The sequence below is a fragment of the Anas platyrhynchos genome, chromosome Z, assembly GCF_047663525.1.
Source record: "Anas platyrhynchos isolate ZD024472 breed Pekin duck chromosome Z, IASCAAS_PekinDuck_T2T, whole genome shotgun sequence".
Lineage (NCBI taxonomy): Eukaryota > Metazoa > Chordata > Aves > Anseriformes > Anatidae > Anas > Anas platyrhynchos.
This window is the reverse complement of record NC_092621.1, coordinates 15,603,433-15,627,794: the sequence shown is the minus strand read 5'-3', so window position 1 is coordinate 15,627,794 and position 24,362 is coordinate 15,603,433. Positions and strand designations below refer to the sequence as shown.

Sequence of the window (24,362 nt, the reverse complement as noted above, 5' to 3'; positions counted from 1 at the left end):
GGTTGGCGGCCGGGGGTGCGAGGGGAGAGCGGGGAAGGGGAGGCCCTCGGTGAGGTGAATCGGGGAAAAAGGACCCCGGAGCGTGGTGCTCGGGTGCTGGTGCGGGGGCTGTTGGTGTAATTTGTAACTGCAAGGTGCGGGATTAGCGCTGGGGCTGATTTACGGCTGCTGGCAGAGCGCTCCCCTCAGGCCGTCCCCTGGTGCCAGGCGGTGAATTACGGCTGGAAGTGAAGCGAGGCCAGGAGAGCGTGAGGCTCCCGGGGTGGAGAGGAGGATGCCGAGCGCTGGTTGTTCGGGAGACAGCCGCTTTTAAAGGCGTTTGTGAGGAGGATTCGGCTCGGAGCTCTGCCCGCGGGCTGCTGGGTCCTCGGTGTTTGAGGCTCGGAAACCTGGGGCAGCAACATACCTCAGTAATACAAACATATTAAATAAAAATTAAATGTATCGATGTAAATTATAAATGTATTGATATAAAATAAACATATTAATACAAATTATATTAATCTTAAATATATTAGTATTAGTTTAATATATTTAATATTAAATGTATTAATATTAGTTAAATACATTGATGTGAATACAAAGCAAACACTGTATTTCGAATTATTAGAGCACATTTAGTTTTAAAACACAGCAGCAGTCTCTCCTCCCTTCTTCTCCCCAGGTAGAAACATGTTGTCACCCCTAAAAAAAAAATGCTTGTGTTCCGAATAGTGATGAAGTTGCATTTTGTGGTTTCCCAGCACCAAGCACTGCAGGTCTGTGCAGGATTGCTTCTGAATTAAGTTTCAGGCTGTTAGGTAACGTGCTTAGGACAAAGCAGGTAACTCCTCTGATGGATATTTATAAGCCACCATAGCTGCACTTGTTGAAAGTTTTAATCCAGTAGGATATACCTTGCTAATTTAGATATGCCAGATTTTCAGATTGTTCTCAATAGCTGAAGTAACCAACAGGACTTCAGTTACTCAGGCCTGAATGTTGTAAGGAGAATTTTAGGCATTGTCTAAAGGGGTTGACTACTGCAGGTAATATTTGGGAATTGTGATTTTTGGACTTAACCACCTGAAAATAGTTTTTGGTTTTTTTTTTTTTTTTTTTGATGTCTACTTTAGGAAGGAGAAATTAGTCTCCCAGTCAAACACAACTATTCTTGTGCAAACTTCAGTTGCGCATCTGTAGTAACAAGATGGATCTGGGATCACATTCCACTCTACACCGTAAGTAGTTGCCAAACAATCACTATATTAAAATAACATGGAGGGTTTGCTCATTAGAAAGAACTCACATTTATGACCAAAGATGAAATTGTCTGGCATAATAACGATAACCTGAGGCATTTAATTCATTATAGGTATATACACTGAAAAAGATATATGCTTTTTTGAAAAATTAATGTCTCAAAAAGTGGTCACAGGATGTCCTGATGATTTTCTTAGAGCGTCTGCATCTTTAACCAATGATTGAGAATCTCTGCTTCCTTTTTCGTGTTGATGTAAGCTTTTCATTCTCCTCATGGTAAGATAAGGTTTATAAATGCAACCAGAGGTCACAATATAGACTTTAAAACCAGGACTGAAATAATAATATGTATATATTAATTTTGTTATTTTAATATATATATAATATATATATATAATTTTGTTAATTTTAATATATATATATTGATTTTGTTATTTTAGCAGCTACATTGTGATCTTCAAAGGTTTGATAATACTGCTCAAATTTAGTTTTAATAATTGCTTACACAAGTGAAGTCTTTTACTTTTCTGAAAACTCATTAGTCTCCTATATTTCCTCTCATTTCAGTCGTGTAGTTTAGATTATTTAGTTTACCAGTCTTCACTTTCAGCAGTAGCTGCGTAGGAACAGTTTTCCCATGAGCCCAATTAATTCTAACTGTGTCACCTTTATAATCTGGCCAACTTTGTCTTACTAAGAGTCAGTCCATTACATGCCACAGGAATATAAAAAATCTGCACTAAATTTTGTATTCTACAGCCTTTATTAGTAATTTTAGAATAGTAAAACGTAAAACTTTGTAAATGTTTTTCCTGCTTATTATTACAATAGTCATATTTTCAAAAAAAAATATATAGGACTGTTCCAATTTCATACAGCATTTCATACACGCTTGCCTATTTTTCATCCTCTCATGAGTCATCAGCGGAGTTTGAGCCAACAACACACAAGCGTTTGGCTTGGGCTTTGGAAATAACAGGTGGAAAGGTCGGCACAGGCCAGGCTGTTCTGGGAGACAAACCGCAAATATCACCGGCTCGGTCAGCTGAGGTGGAGCTCAGCTGAGTGTGGAAGCAGGTCGGGCTCTGGATTTCGCAAAGCAAGGAGAGCAGGACTCTGCCAGAACAAAAAACGGCGAATTGAGTTGCCAATGGAGGTGTGAGTTGAATCATTTTGAGGTGATTAGCAAAATGGGCAGTCTCCTATAGTAGGTTTATGTTAGTGGAGGGCTTTAGAAGTTGTATGCGAGCATTTAACGAGAAACCTCGTGTATAGATTGCGCGTGAAAATACATTATCACTGGAAAATATGTTATCACTGATAACGTATGTTTTAACACGGCTGGTGTTAAAAAAAAATGCAGTAGCATTGTCTCGTGGGAGGCTTAGCCATGGGATTACACTTACACCGCGGTTCAGCCCGCAGTTTGTGCCCCTTTTTTTTTGTTTTGTTTTGTTTTTTTTTGGGGGGGGCGCCGGCCCCGCACCGCACCTGAGGCAGCGGGCGGCGCTGCGGGGCCGGGCCGAGGCGGGGCGAGGCCGCGGCGGCGTTGCCATGGCGACGGGCGGGCGGGCGGGCGGGCGGCAGGGGGCGCTGCGTGCAGGGCTCAAACTGAAAGTGGAGGCTGGGGCCGCGGCCAGGCGGGACCCGGCCGCCTCCTCCCTCCCTCCTTCACTCCCTCCCTCCCTCCCTTCTTCCCTGCCTCCCTCCCGGGCTCGCTGCCTCCCGGCCTCCCTCCCGCGACCGCTCGGAGCCGCCCCGGCCCCAGCATGGCGGAGCACTTCGACCGCACTCCCGGCGCCGGCCGGGATCGGGGCCGCGGAGGCGCGGCGGACGGCGGCGGAGGCGGCGCGGCCTGCCCGGGGGGCGACGGCTCCCCCGGCTCGGAGGCGGCCGAGGCGCTGCCGACCAAAGCGGGCGGCCCCCCGCAGCAGGAGGGCCTGCGGCCTCCCAAGACGGCAGCGCCGGGCAGCGGTGGCGCAGGTAAGGCAGGTAGGCCCCCCGCTGCCCCCCTACCCCCACCCCGCCCGGCCGCTGCCCCCCTGGGCTCCGGGGGCGGTGGTCGTGTGTGTGCCTGCGGCTTCCCCTTCCCCTTCTCCTTCCCTCCCTCCCTCCCTTCCCTCCCGGTGCGTTTTGTCCGTGTGGTAATCCGGCCGCGGCTGGGCCCAGCCCTCCCCGTGCTGGAGATCCCCTGGCTCCGGCCTAGAGGGTTGCCAGCGCGTAAACACAAGCCTGCGGTAGCGCAGAGCCCTGTTTGTCGGCCGCCTTTTATTATATATATATATATTTTTTTTTTTTTCGGGTACGTGTCGGGGTCCCTTTTTCGATAAACAATCGAGCTAATCTGTAAAGGCTGTAATCTATCTTTAGAAAATGAGCAAAACGTGGTTTAAAAACACGGTTTCATTGATTATTTTTTTTTTTGGCAAATCACGCACTAGATGGACAATAGCTAGGTGTCTTTGGGCAGTGTGTTAAAATTAGTGGTGCCTGCTATTTATTGACCTTTAAAATCTTGCTTTTGCATTTAAAATTATGAAAAACCCTCAAGAAAAACAAGCAAGGAAACCATTGATTTACTGCTCGGGTTAGCTCACTTAAAAAATGTGTTGGGGGGCGGTCTCTCTTTCTCCTCTTTCTCTCCTCCTTTCTCTCCTCTGTTCCTCTTTCTCTTCTCTTTCTCTCTTCCATCACTTCCATATGAACATTTGTTCACTTTCTGTAATGTGGAAAGGCATCTAGAGTTTCCAAAAGCCAAAACTATTAATGTTTTAGATAATCAGCTAAAATGGCGTCTAAATAATAATACAAGGTATGTTTGAAATTATAGACTGTGATTAATGTTAAAAAAATACGTATTCCTTGTGTGCTCTGTGAGAATGCATGCCAACTAAACAATGTCTAAGAAAGGCTGTTAATAAACACTTTTCAGAACACCTGCAACAAACAAGAATTCCATTTGAATCACAAGATAAAGCTTCAGTTCCTGATTCTGGACCAGAAATGGCTAAACCTCAGGTGGCTGTGGCTCCTGTGGTAGTATCAAAGCTGTCGGTTAAAGCACCTGAGTTTTATCCATCAGGATACAACATGAACTTTACTCAGAACTTTGTGGTAAGTATTCATCTTTTCTTCTTAGTGTATTTTAATTTACTTATTTTCAATTTAACATTTTTTTCTCGAGATATTACCTAAGAAATCCAAAAGATTCAGATAATAACCTCTAGACATAAAGCTGGAATATTAATTGACAGTGGGGTGAATATTATGGTGACTCTGAGAGCCTTTAGTGTGGGAAGTTTTGCTCACTACAGATAACCACATTCCTTGCTGATTACTCCAAGCGTTGACTTCACCAACATCTGAATAAGCAATCTTCTTGGAGACTGACTCTGTTGCATTTACATCTACAGTGCATTTTAAGTAAAGGCTTAGCTGCATTTTTGTGCTGATTTCTCAGGATTTTGAAGTACGTGTGGGAAGAGAAGCTTTAACTTAAGCTTTTGCAAATATGCTTCCACTTCTACAAATAGAATCAAATGATAATAAATAATTACACTGAAACAACTAGATTTTGAGTAACTAACACAAAAATAATTGATTTGAATCTTAAGTATAGTGTTTGGTTTTTTATTTTTTTTCCTCCTTGCCAGCAAAATCATATTATCTGATGTTAACAGCTTTGCCAGCCCGCTGAATAAAATTACTGTCCTGGATAATACAAGTCCATGCCCGTATACAACTGTAAAAAAAAAAAAAAAAGCCAACATGAACATGCTTCGTGTTGAATGAATAATTATTACATTGCCCCAGTACATTACATGTTCTCTGTAAGTACTGGGTTTCAGTTTCAAGATTAAAAAATGCCATCTAGAATGGTATACATTTGCATGTGTGTAATCACAAGCTCCAGAGGCCAGCAATGAATGTTGCTTTTCAGGTGCTTTGCAAAAACACACAAGCATGTGGGAGCTCCTCGTTGCTATGTTGTAAGAATATATTATGAATATGTGTGACTCAACTATTAATAAAAATAACTCTAAAGTGCGAGCAAAACTTAGGCTTTTATTTGGATGTATTTGGTATATTGCAGGGACCTTAATTTAATCAGTGTATACTGGGCATGGAATAGTGATGTTTTTGACCGCCAGTTTTAAATTGGAATCAAAACACGTTACAAGAAACTTCTGTTTCTTCAACTTTGTATTTCTTAGCTTTCACTTGTAATGTTCCCTGGAATTTTTAAATGCAAAAGCTCACATTTTTCTTACAAAATACACAGTGATTTTGTTATTCATCAAACACTTATTTTTTAAATAATAATTCATTAATTCCTTGTGTGATGATAGTGCATTATTGTAATTACTATATGTGTCCATATAATATTCAGTTCATCTCCAGTTAGGTCATACTCAAAACTGTCAATTGCTATTCAAGATGCTCCAAGACCTGTTAGAAATTTCAGGAAATTCTGAAGAATTCTGAAGAATTTCCTGTAGAATGTAGAATTCCTGTGGAATTCTCTGTATACAGCTGTCAGTAGCATAGGAAGATCTGGACGTCTGCAGTAGAATTGGTGACTGGATTCAGGTTTGGATTGCCAGTAGGAAATGTCAGACTTGTTCTTTGAACAGGGTATATGACAACAATACATCCTTCCATCCGTCAGAAGGGCATAATGTCCACATGTCATAGTTCCAGTAGTAAAATTTTTGTTCCCTTGGTTGGAAGCTTTTTTTTTTTTTTTTTACCCTTATTCTTCTACTTCAAATAATTTCCAGTTAGAGGCTGAGCAGCCTCAGTGGCTGGTTTATTCATTTAGCCAAGCCTAAGAGCGTCACTTAACCTCATACATTAACTAAAATATGCAGCCTCGTACATACAGCATTCTTTGTACTTAGTTTTTCAACATCATTGTAAACTTGATGAGAATATATAATCTGAAGCAGGAAAAGCTTGTTCCTAAGAAGTCTGAAGAGAAACCAAATCAATGATACCTTATTGGTAACTAAGTTCGTAAGTGGGAACATTTTGAGTACTTCTCAGGTATAAGACAGTGTTACTTGGCACAGTAGCTGAAACAGCCTGAGAGCAGCTCATGAATCTTTTCTATATACTTTCTGATTTTTTCTTTTATGTAAACCAGACAGTACTACTTATTTAGCCTGTCCATTCTTGTGGCTTTAAATTCATGAACTGACTCTTAGTAGAAAAGAGACAAACCAACAACTTTCAAGTTAGTGTCTCTTTCTTTTTTGTTGTGCGTAATCCAGGGTCTAGTCCTATAGCTATCAAACATAAAAGAGAGGGATTAGGCAGTGTTGGCCTGCTGAGAAATCATTGAAATTAATGGAAAATTTCTAGTTGACTTTCATGGCTTTGAATCATAAATTTGTAATGAATGTGTAAACTTAGAGCTTTTTGTTCGCTAACTACTGTTTAAAAATAACCAGGAGGAATTTGCTTCGTTTTCCATTAGTTAGTACAGTACGTGGTGCTGTATTTTCTGTTAAATCTTAAAATCTGACGATGAGAAATGTAAGTGACTTATTTCTAGAAGTTACTGAACTAAATCTAGTTTTTAAAGTATGGAACATTATTAATTTAGCAGTATACAACACAAATTAACATTTTAATTACTTGTTTTTCCTTCAGTTTATTCTGTTCCCAGCATAGTTACTGAAATTTGGGCTGTCTTTGGAATTGTGTATTTAATATAAGTAGATGAATGTGGTGTTGAGTTTAGCATCTTAAATTCAGAATGCGAGAAGGAACATGAATACAGGGACACCAATTTACCCTTTCCAAAACAAGGACATTCTTTTCTGAGACTAAATTCTTTACAGTGAGGATGAGAAGATACTTTCTCTGCTGAACGAGAGTGTATTACCAACCTGGTGGATGTCAGAACAAGCAGATGCTTTTTCCAGCTACAGCAATTACTATTCCTGCAACCTGGCTGCAGAATTTCAAAACAGCTTGTTTGCAGAGTAGGTAGTTTGGCTGTAGGTGACTAAGCTGCACTAATTAGACAATAATGTCATGTTCATGTGGAACAAAATAGTTTTACTTTGTACAGTACTTTTTTCCGGGCTGTTTGATTTCTTTTAGAGGAACAGAATACTAGCAAGTTATAAAGAGGCCTATTAGCCTCTTTATTAACTCTATTAACTCCCTGGTTCCTTAAGCACCAAACGACTAGAGTTATAAAATACTCAAGGTTGGAAAGGTTCTCCCAAGTTCATCTAGACCAATTGCCAGCTTAAAGCAAAGCAAACTTGTGTCAAGTTGTTCAAGACTTTATCCTCATGTATAGTAACAACTAGCCACCCTTTCCTTAAAAACGTTTTTATACTGTTTCTGGTGTGCAATTTTAAGTAACATTGTCTTCAGTGTCATCCATTGGTCAAATACTCTACTGAGTAAAACATCACAAGAACATCTTTCTAGTTTCTCTTCTGTTATTTTCACATGTGCCTCATTAGTTTAAGTTGCATGCCCTTATGACATGGGGTCTCTTGAGTAATTTTGAAAATTATGCACTTTTCCCCACACGTTCCTCACAGGTCCTGAAATTAATGTCAGTACTTGATTTTTAGCAATATGTGTCTGTATTTCTCCACAGTTCGTGTATAGGGCTTTGATCTTTTGCAGGTCCACATTGCTTTTCAGTCTCTCCTCTACTGTGGCATTTTGAAGCCAGAAAGTAAAGGGCATCTGCTCACTAAGGGGGGTGGGGAGAAAGAGAATAGAATGATAAACATAATATATGCAAGTCCACTAAAGAAAGGAAGTCTTACTGCTTTACCTCAAAGTTTCATTATAGTGTATATATTTTAAATTCTTTTCTTGTTAAATAGCAAGCAGTTGAGAACACTGATATCCTGACTGTTACCCTCATGTCTTGAATCAGGCTCCTGCTTGGACATCTGAAATGTCATATGAGATGCTCACAATCCCTTGGGTAGTGTGACAAAGTGAATTATTTGTGTGTGTTATTGCTAGTTATGTCACAAAGTATGTTGCTTCCTATGCTGTTCCTCTCATGTACTTGCACTGTAATCATCCTAGAACAGTACTGAACTTTAGTGTTACATGCATTCACTTTTGAATGGGCAAAATTAGCTGTCTTTTCTTCCATCACTGGGAGCATAAACACTGATAAAGTGCTATTGTGTTACCTGTTCCCTAAAGAAAGGGGAGGGCTATGTTTACTGTCTGCACTTTAACCTCAATATCTGCGAATCAATGCAATACCACTGAAATAATGTTATTTCATGTCATGTAATCTTTCATCCATTGCTAAAAGATATGCTTTGATAACTTCAGAAGATCAGTTTTCCTGACTTAATTTTGTGCATGGGAATACTATACTCTATTTGTTATATTTCTGTAATTTCTTTCCCTCCTGCATATTTTGGAGCACTTTAGCACTTTCTGTAAGTGCAAAACATTTTGTTTCCTATTTCAATTTTTTTCCTTCTACGATTCGTTTATCTACAGCCCAGTGTGTGTGCGTATGAAGTGTTTTTAATCTCAGTTGAATGGTTCTATTCATAACAGGTATACATGTACTTACTCATGAGTTTGTTAGTTAATCTTACACTCTGACAAACTGTTTAATTCTTATTTTTAAAAATATCTATATAATTGTCTGGGAGACCCTAATCTCTGTAAAAGTTTGTGACTTAGTTCTTAAGTTGACAGGACTACAGCAGCTTTTTGATGCATTGAAGTTTATGCTCTCTAAAAATGTCTTTGTGAACCATGTACTAAAGACCACTGTGAAGCATGCATGCAAAACATCAGGAGTTATTCCTATCTAAGAACTGTATGGTTACTTCTGGAGCTGGTAAGCATAACAACTTCATTGTAGGTTCTTAAATGTTGGTATGCTTCTTCACTGTTGTAGGATTCTTCCTATGAAGATGGATATGATGGCTATCTGACTTTGGCAGAATATGTACAAGACTTCCTAAACCAACTCACTGAGCAGCCAGGTTGTTTTGAAACTGAAATAGAACAGTTTGCTGAATCACTGAATGGCTGGGTTACTACTGATGAAGCTTTGCAAGAACTTGTTGAGCTCATCTATCAGCAGGTAGCCTATGTATTCTGTCTTATACCATGGATAGCGTAACTCTTGTTACCTAGTGTCCAAGAATAGGCATGGTATTATTAGTTGTTATATAATTGTATCTATATAGCATTTAGTAGCATAATATACATGTAATATAGCATTTATAGCATATATGTAACATAGCATTTGTAGCATAATGGTGTGAATTGTCTTTCTCTTTAGGCTGAAACATATAGCAAAAGATTATGCTGGAGAGATTGAAATGGTAGCTCAATTGTGGGAAGTTTGCCTCATTGACAAGTTTCACCAGTTATCTCAGTTGCCTTTGCTGTGTATTTGAATCTCCCAGGTCATATAGTAGGATTGAAACTGTAGCACTTAATTTAAAGAGTTATACTTGAATTGCTGTGTTTATGTAGTACAGATAGAAAGATGACTCTTAAGCCATGTCCAAGTTCCATGTTTCTGTTTTTTTCCTACAAAAAGTATTCTTCATAATGCTTAGATGGCTTTTACTCCTTGACGTTTAAAAAACATAGCTAGATACCTATTGTACACATCTCCCTTCAGGAAATGTTTCTTCACTGACAGGCTTTGTTCTTCTTTGCTGGTCTGATGGTAACTGGGTCCAGTCCCATTGATGGCCAGAAAAATTAGGACAGAGACCTTAAACTGAACTCTGTACTAATTGGGGGAGCCGCTGGAAAGAACAGCTTAATCTGTGTTGCTAAGCAAATGAGCTGCTGTTTCTGTCTTTTGGGCTTGCTGCACAGAACAAAGTCACACTTGCACTTGCTATTTATTACACTGGATGTCTGTCACTTTCCTGGGTTGGTTGCTTTCAAACTCTTCCTTGAAGGATATGAACAGCTCTTTTATTCACCTTTTAAGTGCAGGTACTTGCTGAACTTTCTTTTTTTTTTTTATTGTGGAAATAATCTGGGGTATGTAGAAGCAGCATGACTGTCTGGTTGGTTATCATACAGGACTGTAGAGTCTTCAGTTTCTTATATCATACAGCTGCCAAACCTGTACTGTGTCTGGCAGCATCATTTTCCCTATATTTGGATACATGGAGGGTAGTGATAAAAGACTACAGCATTCAGTATAACTTTACTGAAAGAAAAAACAGGAATTTATCCTACTTACAAATTTTTGTATGCATTAAATAAATTGACTCAACATTTAATGCAAATCTTTAATGTTACCTCTTCCTCTCTCTCCCTGTTTAAAACAGGTCCAGTGTTGGGGTTGGCTGTACCTTCCTTAACTGAGAAGCACTAAGTGTAAACAATCTGAAATACAACAGTTTATGTGGAAAGTGAAACGCAGCTCAATATTAAAAAAAAAAAAAAAAAAAAAAAGCTGTCCTAGTATCCAAAACATAAGATTTTATTTTTTTTAGGAGGTGATAGCATTTGAATGTCAGTCAAGTCTGCTTTATTATTTTTCTGTCTTAAGCTTCTGCTCAGGTATTTGTGTTTCTTACTCCTGGCTTATCATAAAACTTTAATTGCAGTAGGAACAGTGTGTTTTTAAGCATCTGCCTTAGTGATATTAACTTAACCTAGTTATGCAGATTTACAGATGCTAGACTTGTGAAGGAAAAATGTTAAAGTGAAAGAAAAAAAAAACTGTGCAGTCTTCCCTTTTTTTGGGTGCCAGGTATCTCAAGCTGTATATAAAGAGTAACCATCTACTTCCCCCATTCTTCCTAATCCTTTTATGTATTTATTTTTCCTTGTCATGATTTTGAATTCTTTCTCTGGGCATCCACTACTGCCAAACATAGATTCTAGTATAGATAGCGCTCAAACTGAATGAACATGGGTTTTTTGTTTATTTTATTTTAATCACTTACTGCTCTTTGAGAGAGAGTGTGTCCTTGAAAAAGCATCTTAATGTCCTCAATTGACTTCTGTATAAACAACTTGTAAGTGACTTTCAGACACTCTTTGGTATAAGCTGCAATGGAGTAGAGTTGAGGACACGTGGTGTAATGGCAGTTGTTTTCTTAAAGCCACATTATCGCAGTAATACACTTTTGTGTGCCGAAATGCATGTAGCAAAGTGTTCATGAGATATGAAAGTTAACATGAAAAACAGTAGTTATTAACCTTCTACTCCTCAGTGATCTAGTCAACTGCTGTTAAACACCATTTTCTAAAATGCTTTTTAATACATTTCCCGATAACCTAATCATTACTTGTACAAATAATTTATTATTTTCACTTTTATTTCGGAAGGCAACGTCTGTCCCAAATTTTTCCTACATGGGAGCACGGTTGTGTAACTACCTATCTCACCATCTAACGATTAGTCCACAAAGTGGGAACTTCCGACAGTTATTACTTCAAAGGTCAGTATCTGCATGTCACTTTAAACGTATTACTTTCTGAGGTTTCCTGTCTTCCTCTTTTGTGTATAACTCTTAAATTACATAGCATAGAAGAAGTACATATTTAGAATAGAAGTTTATATTTAGGGTTATTAAATCCTCAGGTACATACTGCATATGGAATACATACATATATTTATTTTTTTAATATGAAAATAATGCTCAGTTCAGGTTCTGTAGTCTCTTCTGAACTCAGTATGTTAGGCTGATACCAAATTACAAGGTACATTTCAAAGCTAGTCAACTTCAAAAGTATCCTAAATGTACATATATCTTTGTCCTTTGACTCATGCTACATTTCATTATTCTGTGTTTTTTTTTCTTTAATTACTTTTCTGGCTGGAGATCCAGAGGGAAGTTCATTAGATCAGCTAAGTGACTTCACACATGTGAAATAGATACATAAAAAGCAGGAGGATAAACTTCCACAGATTTTAGAATTTTGAGGTCTTGCAGTTTAATGATTAAGGCTTCATAGATGATAAAAAATACAGTGTTTTTTAAATATATATATTTCCTTTTAAATCTTACTGCATTACATTTGAAGGAGTAGTACAGTTTTACTTCAGGAGTCTTTACAAATTATCCTTTTACCTTTAAGGACTTCTGGCTTTATAAGCTTCAGATTTACTTTTAAAGATTCACTTAGTCCATATATGTTTAGGAAAAAAACATAAGTTGAAAAGGTGATTCAAATGAATTTGTTAATCATGAACAGTACTCTACAGAGAAGCTGAAAATACTTATTTTTTTACTTGTTCCAAAGCAGATGAGCCTTTTCTACCTCCAAACGACAGTACAAATTATCACTTTTTATCTTGTCATGTTATCTACACTTCTTATTTGAAAAACAGCATGAAGGAAATCCCTGCTAATATTGGATTACCCGATTCCTGATTTTAAAGCCAATCCAATAGATAATGTTCTAGCACCCTGAAGCTGTAATATTAAGGTAGTTTGTTTTGCTGCTAATATGGATGGAATTGGGGTGTGGATAAAAAGGCCAACCATAAGAATACTGAAAACTACTCTTTCTTTCTAAGCCCACATCTTTACTTAAAATTTGGTATTTCAACTCCTTATATTTTTCAGTTTCCTAGATACTTATTAATCTGTTGCGTAAGCATTGAGAATAAATGGGAGATTGTCTTGTTCTCCTTTTGTTTTTGAACTGATATGCAAACCTGCATATTTTTGACACCATTGTTGAAGACTGAAAATACTACATAACTATCCTGTTATCTTAAACTATATTATTAAATGTGTTCAATTTTTTTAAAATGCTGGTTTGTAACTAAATAATGCACAGCTGTTGCTTAAAATTGCTGGATAAAGAATTTATCACATAAGTGTAAAGGCATCTGTGGCAATGTGGGAAGCACCTTGAAAAAGGAAAATATCATTTATGACTTTATTTCTGTTGACATTTAGCTGCCTTTGTTAAGCTTATTGCACCCATGTTATACTATGTGTATTTTTACATCTCAGATATCTCAGTGTTTGAAAACACAATCTTGTAATCATACTTATTCACCTAGTGCATCCACAGTCTTGTAAAGCCCTCTCATTTCCTTCACAAATCATACTTCCCAGAATTTAGCATTTAACAATTTTAATACAGTTCATAAGTTCTTAGCATTCTACTAAATAAGTAGCACGTTGTATGTGTTGGGATGTCAACAGATGATAACAATACAATTTTGTTTCAATTTTTCAGGTGTCGAACAGAGTTTGAAAACAGAGATGAAGCCGCAAAAGGAGATGAGGATACTCGAAAACAATTTCATGCCTTTGTGCTGTTCTTAGCTGAACTTTATCTTAACCTAGAGGTAAGAAAAAAGTTGTGTGTCAAATGGTTCTTTGTTAATTTTTTGTTGTGTTTAACTAAATGCTGAAATGGAGTATCATTTGAGGCGTTGCTTTTTTAATGTAGAGGTGAATAAGTCAAAGACCTTGAGGAAAATTTTAATTATAGCTGTGCATCAAAGAAACAAATAAGCAAAAGTAGACAAGATCATTAAAAGAGAAATGTAAAAAGATATTCTTAAAAAATTATAAGAATTCCCTAAATGAACCAACCGTAAACCACCTTTTCCAAAATTTGTGTCTGGTCACATATTTTCTCTGTTGGAAAAATTGGAATGATGTTTTTAGTATTTTCTTTTGGCTTGCAAAACCATTGGATTACTTCACTTAACCAATGTAAGAAATGTTACAACTTGCAGAAGCAGATCGAAATCAATAAGCCATGTAATTCAATATTTAGTCACTAACCAGAGCTATTATAAAATACTTGAGGAAGGTGTGGGAATCTTTAAGATGAGCAATTAAAAATTGAGACCTTTAATGGGATTTCTTCTTAAAATTGAGTCTGGCTCATGCATGAAGCATGTAATCTTGTATTAGGATCAGGTTTTTGTATCTATGATGTATGTGTACACATTTTTTGTACATCAAAAAAAAATCGTACCTGTGAGTTCAACAAATACAGCAGCTTCTGAATAATTTTTTTTTGACTGGATTATTTAAATATTTTAATCTGTTTGGACACTATAAAAAATATGTCATGAGGAAATAAAATAATTCTCCAACTCTTTCATGTTTATACATAAGTGGGCCTTGAAATACACTTTTCACTTACTGAAATAAAAAGGAAGCTTTCTAAAGGGCATGGAAGGAGAGGAGCTTGCCTGGTTTTGTGAAGTATATCCTCTATCCATTTTCTGTAATTCTAAAGTATATATGCCTTTTAGAAGCACACCACTCAACAGCTGCAGAGAGTGCCTAATGTAACAGAGGGAAAAAACAATTTGGGTTATTTGCCAGGCATTTTGTGGCCATTCTTAGCAATTTATTGACAAAGAAACACAATGCTAGAAGTGCATTGTTACAATTTTGTCAGATTTCTAAGAATGTTACACAGTCTGTGTTCTAAAATAGTTGCAGCACTTGATATGGTCTTCCATCTGAAGAGTTCAACTATGTTAATCACCAACTAAATCATAAAGTATCTAAAAGAGAAAATGTGACAATTTCTGAAACTTGAATCTTTTAACTGTTTTCTGATCTGATTCTATGATTTTTTGTTTTTTGATGTTTTGCAGATTAAAGGAACAAAGGGTCAGGTAACACGAGCAGAAATTCTTCAAGAAGGCCTTCGAGAATTACTAAATGCACTTTTCTCCAATCCTGTGGACAGTAATTTGATATGTGCAGTGAAACTGCTGAAGGTGAGGCAGTTGTTCTGAAAGAAGAAAAAAATAATCAAGTTCTGTAGTTGAGGGGGACAATCTGGTACTACTTATTTGTGTAATTATATGTCAATCATGGTATAGTTCAAACACAAATAGTAAGTTATTTTGCTTTTTCTTCATCTGGGATAACTAAAAACAGTGCATCACATGTAGTCATGTCATAATGATTCCTGCTAGTGAAATGGGGGGGGGGGGGGTAACAAAAAAAAAAAAAGACTGCGGGATGTGGGGGGCAAATCTCATGAAAGCCTATTTCTTTCTGCCACATACCACAGTGGATTCCTAGGTTGCAAATATGAGATCCAGGCTAAGAGAGGTAGCCACATCGCACGGTTCCTTTTATAGGTCAATGCTATAGTGTGTCGTTATTAGCTGTTCTTAAATAACATGATAAAGAGAGGTTTCTAATTGTGGGTAATTAGAAATTCAGAATTGGTAAAGTAAAAAGAGAGAGGGTAGTTTCCTTTCTTAGTCAGCACGAACATTATTGGAGTTAAGCAGCTGTCATTCTTGAATGTCCCTGTTATATTCTTCCATGCACTGGGAATGCTTTAACTGAGTGCCTCAAAAGAGAAACGAGCAGTGCATAAAGTCAGTGGGATGCGCTTCTGTAAACACAAAGTGCAGGTGACATGTCTTCTGGAAGTATTTCTTGTCAGAACGATAAGAATTTTGGTTATCTAAAAAAATGCTTGAAAGTTGGGAAGAGAAGGTGGATAACTGAAAAATAATACTTTTAAATGCCATAATAGATAAGGAAATGTATGCATAGAGCAATATATTTCTTTTTGAGATGATGGATGTACCATCTTCCTTTTGGTAATGGTAGGGGAGACAAAGCTGCAACAGAGAAAATGTTTGTAGGATTTTATGCACTACATTATTAGTAACACAATTACTTTTTTCATTGCAAACTTGAATAAACAAAAAAGTAAAGTACTACTGTAGAAGTAAAGTGTGAGGCCATATATAGTAGCAGTGGAACTGACGCAAAGGAGCAAGTAATCCTTTCAGCTCTCCTTTTCCAACTTGTGTTGTAGGAGAAAACAGTAACCAACTCAAATGAATTGTGAGCGTTGGGGTATATTTTCTGGTTTGAAAGATGCTGAGAAGTTAGGGTCTATCATTTTCAAAAGTTCTTTGCAGCAAAAGGTTCTGTCCCACTTCCTACTGTATCATTTGCATCAATACCACAGTATAAATAGGTATTTCTCTTTCATAATGAAAACAAGTTTCTTTTGTCATTGCTTTTACTTTTCCTAAAAAAAAAAAAAAAAAAAAAAAAAAAATATACAGGGAGAAGCTTGCTTTCACAAGCCCTAGTAATATTCATACTTGGGAAAACACAGTTTATTTTAGGAATGAAGGTCAAAGTATATGCTCCTTTTCCAGAATTTTGTTTCAGTATTTTTGTTGCTGGTTTGTTTTTTGCCCTTGTTCCTTCCCTGTCCTCCCACTCTATGGTTTTTCAGACTCTTCTCTTAAGTTCTTGTGGCTTCTTTTTAATACAGTGAATAGGGAAGAGAGCTTTTATATCTTCCTTAAAACAAATGTTTGAATGTTGAAGACATTGAAACAAATTTTGAATGTTTAAGCTGGTTGCTTCATAGCAAGTATGAGGCTGTATTCACTGAGCACATTCACTCCTGCAGCTGATCCTTATGTTCTATGTGTCACTACTGCAGTAATATATTTTTCCTGATATATTTTCTTCTTCATATAGAACCATTTAGGTTGGAAAAGGCCCTTAAGACCACCACATCCAACCATGAATGCAACCCTAAGCAGTAGACACAAAGTCTACCACTAAACCATGTTGCTAATTGTCACGTTTGCATGTCTCTTAAATACCTTCAGTGTTTTAAAGCACTACTCCACCTCCTCCCTGGAATAGCGGTGGATGCCAGAGCTTTTTACCTGTTTGCTCTGCAATGTGTTGTTGGTTTTTTTTTTATATATATTAAACCTTCTTGATACTATTATCTAGTTATCTAGGATCAAGGCAGGACCCTTTGAGAAATCTGGAAATATGAAATAAGAGCTAAGATACTTGATTTTCTGTTGCATCTCATCATATAAGGGAATAAAATGCCATTCCAAGCATTTTGGATTATGTGATACTTACACTGAGTAGACCAGAAATTGCTAATAACTTTGACTATAGTAGCAAACTAATTCTGCATGATTTAATTCATTACTCATACTGTGTAGTTCTTGGGCAATTATTTGCCAGTTCTTATAGAAAAGTCTTTCATCCACAGCAGTTCTAGATTGTCTGCTGCTAAAGTGCTATCAGCATTAGTTTCAGGCCTCACAGATTTTAAGTATTAAAATTCAAGTTAGTTTGGTTAGATGATTCTTGCCTCCTCTTATATATGTCCAGATGAAATTATCTACCATGTCCGATAGCTATGTTGATTGAGTTGTTTCAAAAGATTACTAATCTGTTTGTTGTTCTCAGGTAAACTAGCGGTATTACCTGCAAAAGTATGGTTTAATTTTTCATAATATACAAAATGTAGTGCAGAGCATGCACTTAAAGCAATTAAGATCTGACAAATGCCTTTAATTCTTTTGAGCAGGATTCAAAATGCTGCTGTATTTCTGTGTTGATGTGACCCTGGTAACAGTATTGTCACATGCAATCTCCATCTCTACCATCTGACTTCAGAGAGGTGATGAGATGTAATGATTAACATTGCAGTGACTTCATGTAGAAAATCACAGAATCGCAGAATTGTAGGGGCTGGAAGGGACCTAGAGATCATCAGGTCCAACCCCACTGCCAAAGTAGGCTCCCTAGAGCAGGCTGCCCAGGTAGGTATCCAGACTTGAAAATAAGGTAGGCGTCCAAACTCAAATACCTCTGGAGAAGGAGACTCCACAACCTCCCTGGGCAGTCTGTCCCAGTGCTCTGTCACCCTCACCATGAAGAAGTTCTTTCGCATGTTGGTGTGGAACTGCCTGTGCTCCATTTTGTGGCCATTGCCCCTTGTCCTGTCCCCACAAACCACTGAAAAGAAGTTGGTCAAATCCCTCTGTCTCCCACACTTGAGATATGTTTAAAGATTGATAAGATCCCCTCTCAGTCTTCTTTTCTCAGAAGAGACCCAGCTGAACAGACCCAGCTCTCTGGGGAGAAGAGAGTTTTCTCTGGAGGGAAAAAAAGAAAAAAAAATACATGTTTTGTTCTAATATGACTGGTCCAGAGTGTAACTAAATCATTGAAGAGTTATTTCAAATTCTAGTTTAAAGACAGAAAGAAAGGAGGGATTTGGCTGTGGACTTGAAGGTAACATAAATGAAGGTAACATAAACATTGGATATAGAGGTACCTTACTGTACATAGTCTTAAATAGACTGTTTAACAAGGTCAATTTTATTCTATTTAGTGACAAGATTTAGGAGATTGGCAGGTTCAGTCTTCATATAGTTGGACAATCTTGCATGTTACAAATTGTCAACATAAGAGTTTCTGTAACAACTTGTTAATTTTTTCTATGATTTGCTTTAAATAAAAAAAAAAAAAATGAGTGCTCATCCCTTGTCTTTAGTTAACAGGCTCAGTTTTAGAAGATGCCTGGAAAGAAAAAGGAAAGAATGACATGAATGAAGTGATCCAACGAATTGAAAATGTTGTGTTGGATGCAAACTGTAGCAGGTGAGAAGATATATTTGTTCCGCATGTAGAATACTTTAAAAAAAAATAAAGAATACTGAACATGTCCAAAACACACATTTACCGGCCTAAAAAACTTACATTCACAGAAAGTGATGTAAGTATCACTTTGCATCTAATAAACAATATTTTTTCAACTACAGGTGTTTCTTTATTTTGTTTTGGTTTTGTTTCTTGCCTCAACGGAGGTGATTAATGACCTTTTGGTCTTAACCTCCAGTAAGTGGTTTAGGCTCTTAGAGCAAGTGTAAATGTAATAGCTGTGATATCTCCTAGTTTATACTTTTAAATCATACTTAAACATATCTTAAATATGGTAGTTAAATTGCTGTAATTGTAGGGGTGAAATAGATTTATTTTTTTGCTGAAGAACATGCTGTTTTGGTAGGGTCTTACTACTTGTTGCAAAAAGTAAAGGAAAACTGAACTCTTCTCCATGGACTTCGTTAGAAGAAGAAAACAATTTCTCTTATTTCAGGGAAAAATAGAAGATGATATTTAATGTATTGGAGAGATTAGTTTGCTTGTTGACTACAGAAATTCAGTGTGATTCAGAGAGGTAAAGTCAGGACTATAAATTAGATGTTTGAATATCACCCCCTCTTCCTGTATTCCCCACTACTATCCTTTTATAAGAAAAGGATTTGTTCCTCAAGTTGTGCTGCAGACTTGGTATCTTGATTAAAAACTAGAGCTGTTATCTATTTCATATGGACAACCTACATCAACATGGAGGAAATGGAGAGTGAGTGTTTCATAATTGACCCATGGAGCATCGAGACTTGAAGAAAAAAAGGCTGTAACTCAAAATTACCTGCAGACTGGACCAAGTGTTTTATTCCTTTTGGGGCTTCTTCTGTGATGTAACTGTCTAGAATTTGTAGGATAAGAGAAGCCATTTTATTGCTTAGCAGGAAAACATTCTAACTTCTGTATTGCTTCCCTTTATTTTAGAGACGTGAAACGTATGCTTTTGAAACTAGTAGAACTGCGATCAAGTAACTGGGGAAGAGTTCATGGAACTTCTTCACATACAGACGCCACCCCTGACAATGACCCGAACTATTTTATGGTAAGAAAGTACTGACACTATGGTTCTTTAATGTTAATTTAATTTGATCCGTAGACATTAATATTGCTGAAAACATATTTTGCTGATAACGTATCTGTAGTGTATTTCATATTGCTGAAAACTACAAAAAAACTACAAAAAGATGCTTCTCTGAATGCATACAATTTACTGTATAACTTTTATTCTTAGAATGAGCCAACATTTTACACTTCCGATGGCATTCCTTTCACTGCTGCTGATCCAGGTACATCATAGGCTTAATATATGTCTTCTTTAAAAAATATAATTAAGTTTATGCCCTTCTGAAGTATACCTTAAGTTGTTTGTAAGATAGATGAAACTCATGCAATTTAAAAGGCAAAATAACATATGAATTTTTGGCTTTCAAGTGTGCAATGCATGCCTTACTCAGGGTTAAAGAATGTAAGTGTTTGAAATGGAGGATATGTATTTGAGTTCATACAGTTCATATAGAAGAATTTGTGCCATAGTCCTCAGCACCTAGCCTCCCCACAAGCCAATAAAACTTCAAGTGGTCCTTTGTCAGTTGTTGGAAATTTAGAATCGTAATTAGGCTGGAAAAAAGCTTCCAGATCAAGTCCAATAGTCAACCTGGCCTACCAAGTAGCATCACTAAACCATGTTCCTTAGTAACAAGCAGAAGGGTTTGTTTCTTTGTTTGGTTTCTATCATCTGGGCACAACACGGCATGATGTTTCAGATGAAGGTATCTGTGACTATCTTTGCAGTTCTGTGGGATCATGGGTATCTTTCTTATTCTTAAAGGTTGGTTGATGTCCTGAAAAAACACTGTAGTACTAGGTTTTTCTGTATTATGTTTTCTGCCTTTTATGGCTTCATTACGTAGGCTACTTTCAGACTGTATAGATCAATGTTAATTTAGAGGACTATCCCTATTATATATACTACTCAGTCTCATTTTTACTATGCCAGATTACCAAGAAAAATATCAAGAGCTGCTTGAAAGAGAAGATTTCTGCCCAGATAATGAAGAAAACGGAACAGATTTACCGGGAGCTGACTATCTGTATGTTTTCTTTTAGATACTAGTTATTTTTTCTGCAAACTTAAGAATCCAATCTTGACAAAAATGAAACCATAATAATACAATTTTTGTTTAGCCCTACAATAGAAGTTAAATGTTTGTTAAGGTGTACATTGTTATCACACAAGTTTGTAACAAACTTTTATTCAACTGGTAATGAAATTTCAGCATTTCCACACAGGTACAAACTTTTTTTTAATGTAGAGAAGAATATTGCAAGCAGAATGCAGCAAGAGCTTCGAGTATCAGAAAATGAGGCAACCTGTATTCAGTTCACTGATGACTATATATCCTACCTAAAGGTGACCACAACATTTTCAAAGGGGAAGCTGCTAAATTTTTCTCCTTAGGATAAATAGCATTCCCCCATGAAATGGCTGTTCAGTATTTTTGTAGAACAAGAAAAGCAAACTGATAGCAAAGGGAGAAGCAGTAGATAGGAATATGGTCTGATTTTCTAACACTGGCTTATAAGAATTTAAAATTTAAACCAGTAGGAGGAATGTGGTCTAAAGTAAATTGCTCTGAGTTTTTTATCTATCTGCTTAAAGCAGGACTTTCACGTTAGGATTTGATACCTAAAAGTATTTTCGGTGTTGTTGTGTGTGCTAACAGGACTGGCCTGGATCAATATTTTTGTTAATAAATTAAAAGACTAAGATGGCAGCTAGCTGAGGCTAGTTGCAGAAGCTGTGGAAGGTAAATTAGAGATGTCATGAGGAATTAACAGGCTCATATTGAGGAAAAAATACCCATTTGAACTGCTGTGCTTAGAAGACCAAGTTAAGTGCAAAATGGAAAGACAGAATTTTAAAAAAAGAAAAAAGAGTATTTGAAGAGTTGCCTGTGGAAGACAGAGTTAGCCTTCCTGCAAAGTGACTATGGAACCTTTGTTTAAAGCTTAAGAAAAGCTTAGCCAAATACGTTCTGATCCTCTGTCAGCTATTTCTTGTGGCTGTCATCAGGGAAAAGGGTTCTGTGTCGAGTCCCTTTGCAAGTCTACAGTCCTACAAGTAAGGAGGAACAAATAAATATCTTAACTGCTTATTTAACGCACAGTGCTCAAGAAAAAATAATATCCTTAATTATACATTTCTTTTTGGCACTTACTGCAGTTTTGTGTGAAACAATTACGGCCACAGTGCAGATAAATTATGCTAATTCCCTTGTTAGGAACACAGGCACAGAAGATAATTTGGGCACCTGAAACAAAGGCACACTTACTGAGGGTCAATAGCTGATGACTATTTCTTTCTTTATAAGGGTGTTTAGAATTACATACCCTATCATGTTCTAGCTACAACTCCATTGTCCTCATTTATAGTGGTGAAGACACCAGTTGGACCTACAGGGAAAAAAGTGATGTGCAAGTTACTTAGCTGTGGGAAGGAGCAAAGCTGTTATGTGATCCCCATCACATCTCAGCTTTATTTTGAAACTCTTTGGTAGTCTCCCCTCTGTGCAGTACTGATTATTGTTAGCAGGATCCAGCCTTTTCTCTGGTCCAAATGTAAGAGATCTTCTTTTTATTAAAAAAAAAAAAAAAAAAAAAAAGACTGCCATGTAATAGGAGGTAATATAATGCAGATGCAAAAGGGGAATGAATTAAGGTTGCCTTCTTCTGAATATCAACAGATAGGATAATGTATTTTTTTGACTCATGTGTGACCAAGACAGTTGATTCTGTATTTGAACTAGGATGACCTAACCAAAAATTATGTTAATTAAGCTTTCTGGGGGAGGAAAAAAATAAAAATAAAAAAAAAAAAAACAGTGCAAAAACATCATTAAGTTTTGGAAATAAGTTGTTTTGCATTGCATTGTTGCTTTTTCTGTAATCTAAAAAACTCTTAACTGCTGGAGAGCATTAGACAGTCTAAAAAGGTGACAAACATTATTGTGATTTGTATATGCCTGTGCTTTGCATTCTTGGGTTATTTTTGTAGCCGTGATTTTGGTTTTCTCTCTTCAATCCCTTCTAGTAAATAGTTAGCTACTATTTTTGAAGGTCTGCTTTATATTTCTCATCTACATCAATATTTCACCTATTTACTGTTGTATAAAGTATGTACTTAATCTTATTTTTGTGTTTTTTGTAGGTATTTTGATGACATGGATGACGAGATGGATCCAGAAATTGAAGAAGCATATGAAAAATTCTGTCTAGAATCGGAACATGAGAGAAAAGAGTGAGATGTTAAACATAAATCTTAGTTTATTAAAGCAGTTTAGGCATGGTTAGAATACATGGGGATATAAAACTTGTAACATTTGTACCAAAATAAGGAAGTTGAGTTTCTCCAAGTACTAAAGATACACAATTTCCATTTTGTTAAACAGAATCTGCCAAAAATTGTAAACTTATGTCCTGTATCTTAAAATGTTGTGTATATATCATAGTTTATTTTATGTACAGGTATATGAACAATGTTTTGGCTGCAATAAAAATTGATTTAAAAAGTGTCATAATGGAAATTAAAGTTTAACTAAAGGGGATCTGTCCCATATTTCCCTTTTTGGGAGAAGGGGGAAGAATAACGTGATCTAACTTTAATTGCTTGCTTGCTGGTTCTAGTATACATTAGGAGTTATTCATCCTTTTTGCCATATACAAGCTATCTTTTTTTTTTTTCTGCTAAGGAGAATATGGTCCAAATATGGCTTACCTGTTCTGTAGATCATGAGAATTGGTTTGTTAAGGTTTTGTATCGTGTGGGTTATTTTGTGGCTTCTTTCTTTCTCTTCTTCCTCTCCCCAAACCCACTGGGGTGAGGTCTTGACATTTTTTCCTGGAATAAACATGTGATATGTTGATATTGTGAAAAAGCAAGCAGTATTTTGAAAGTCAGGTGCTTTCAAGACATGTGGTTCAGATAAGCTTATTTTCAATTTCTACATGCAAAAATGATCCTTTAAATAATTTGCTGTGTTCTTCAAGATTACCTGAATATAGTTATAGTTTAACCCATGCTCCTCAAAAGTATGTGCAGTGCTCAATATATTTTTGAATGTATCTAACATGTCTAACCTTCTGGAAACCCTTGTAACTTTTTCCATTCTAATTATTTTGTATAATTTGTCCTAATTTTGTAGTTTGAATACATTCATATATTTCAAATATGTTAACATTCTGAAGCCAACTACTCTTCTTTGACCCAATATAATCACGTTAGTGTCCCTAGGATATTATTCCATTGCTGTTGGTGTTGCCAAACTCAGTTGTACTGTTTCCTGTTATCTGTTACTGGTTAGACTAAGTAGAACCCCCTTGCAAAATAAAAAATAAAAAAAATATAAAAAAAAAAAATCCCAAAAAGTAGCTACTGTAAAGAACATGTTGTAAATATGCATGTAAATAATTCTGTTAATATTTCACTGTACTACGTTTGGTTAAATAACTTGTGTGTCTGCTAATACAGTGAGCACTGACTGTTTTCTGGATGTTAAAACATTCGTTTAGGTTGGAGTTTTTGGAAAATAAAATTTAACTAGCTTTGTTTCCTTTGGTATATTTTCATTCTTTTGCCTTTTTTTTAAAGAGGTTTTGGTCCATTCATCTTCTCATTTTCCT

At 36.7% G+C, this 24,362-nt stretch overlaps 1 protein-coding gene and 1 long non-coding RNA gene across 4 annotated transcripts; one reads left to right on the top strand and one right to left on the bottom strand.

The window, feature by feature from the left end:
* Positions 1-37: 37 nt before the first annotated feature.
* On the top strand, positions 38-24,300 carry PAIP1 (poly(A) binding protein interacting protein 1). Of its 3 annotated transcripts, XM_072031231.1 has the most exons (12): positions 38-54; positions 1,116-1,220; positions 4,175-4,356; positions 9,155-9,343; positions 11,569-11,681; positions 13,438-13,549; positions 14,825-14,950; positions 18,529-18,635; positions 19,608-19,725; positions 19,915-19,969; positions 20,680-20,773; positions 22,891-24,300. In XM_072031231.1, exons 2-12 carry the CDS (start codon positions 1,190-1,192, stop codon positions 22,982-22,984), a joined length of 1,221 nt encoding a protein of 406 aa, XP_071887332.1. In that variant the 5' UTR covers positions 38-54; positions 1,116-1,189; the 3' UTR covers positions 22,985-24,300. The 3 variants fall into 3 exon arrangements, with proteins under 3 accessions (XP_071887332.1, XP_027302756.3, XP_027302758.3); XM_027446955.3 differs by lacking the exons at positions 38-54; positions 1,116-1,220 and adding an exon at positions 2,897-3,234; XM_027446957.3 differs by lacking the exons at positions 38-54; positions 1,116-1,220 and adding an exon at positions 2,900-3,225.
* On the bottom strand, positions 21,054-22,282 carry LOC140000682 (uncharacterized). The gene is made up of 3 exons (XR_011805818.1): positions 22,074-22,282; positions 21,902-21,994; positions 21,054-21,798 (listed from the first exon to the last, which is right to left on the bottom strand). It is a non-coding gene; the product is annotated as an uncharacterized lncRNA (long non-coding RNA).
* Positions 24,301-24,362: the final 62 nt, after the last annotated feature.

Coding starts and splice junctions, on each gene's coding strand:
- PAIP1 (XM_027446955.3), top strand. CDS start 3,012: ATGGCGGAGCACTTCGACCGCACTCCCGGCGCCGGCCGGGATCGGGGC. Junction 13,550..14,824: donor AACTTTATCTTAACCTAGAG/GTAAGAAAAAAG, acceptor GATGTTTTGCAG/ATTAAAGGAACAAAGGGTCA. Junction 19,970..20,679: donor TTTCACTGCTGCTGATCCAG/GTACATCATAGG, acceptor TTACTATGCCAG/ATTACCAAGAAAAATATCAA.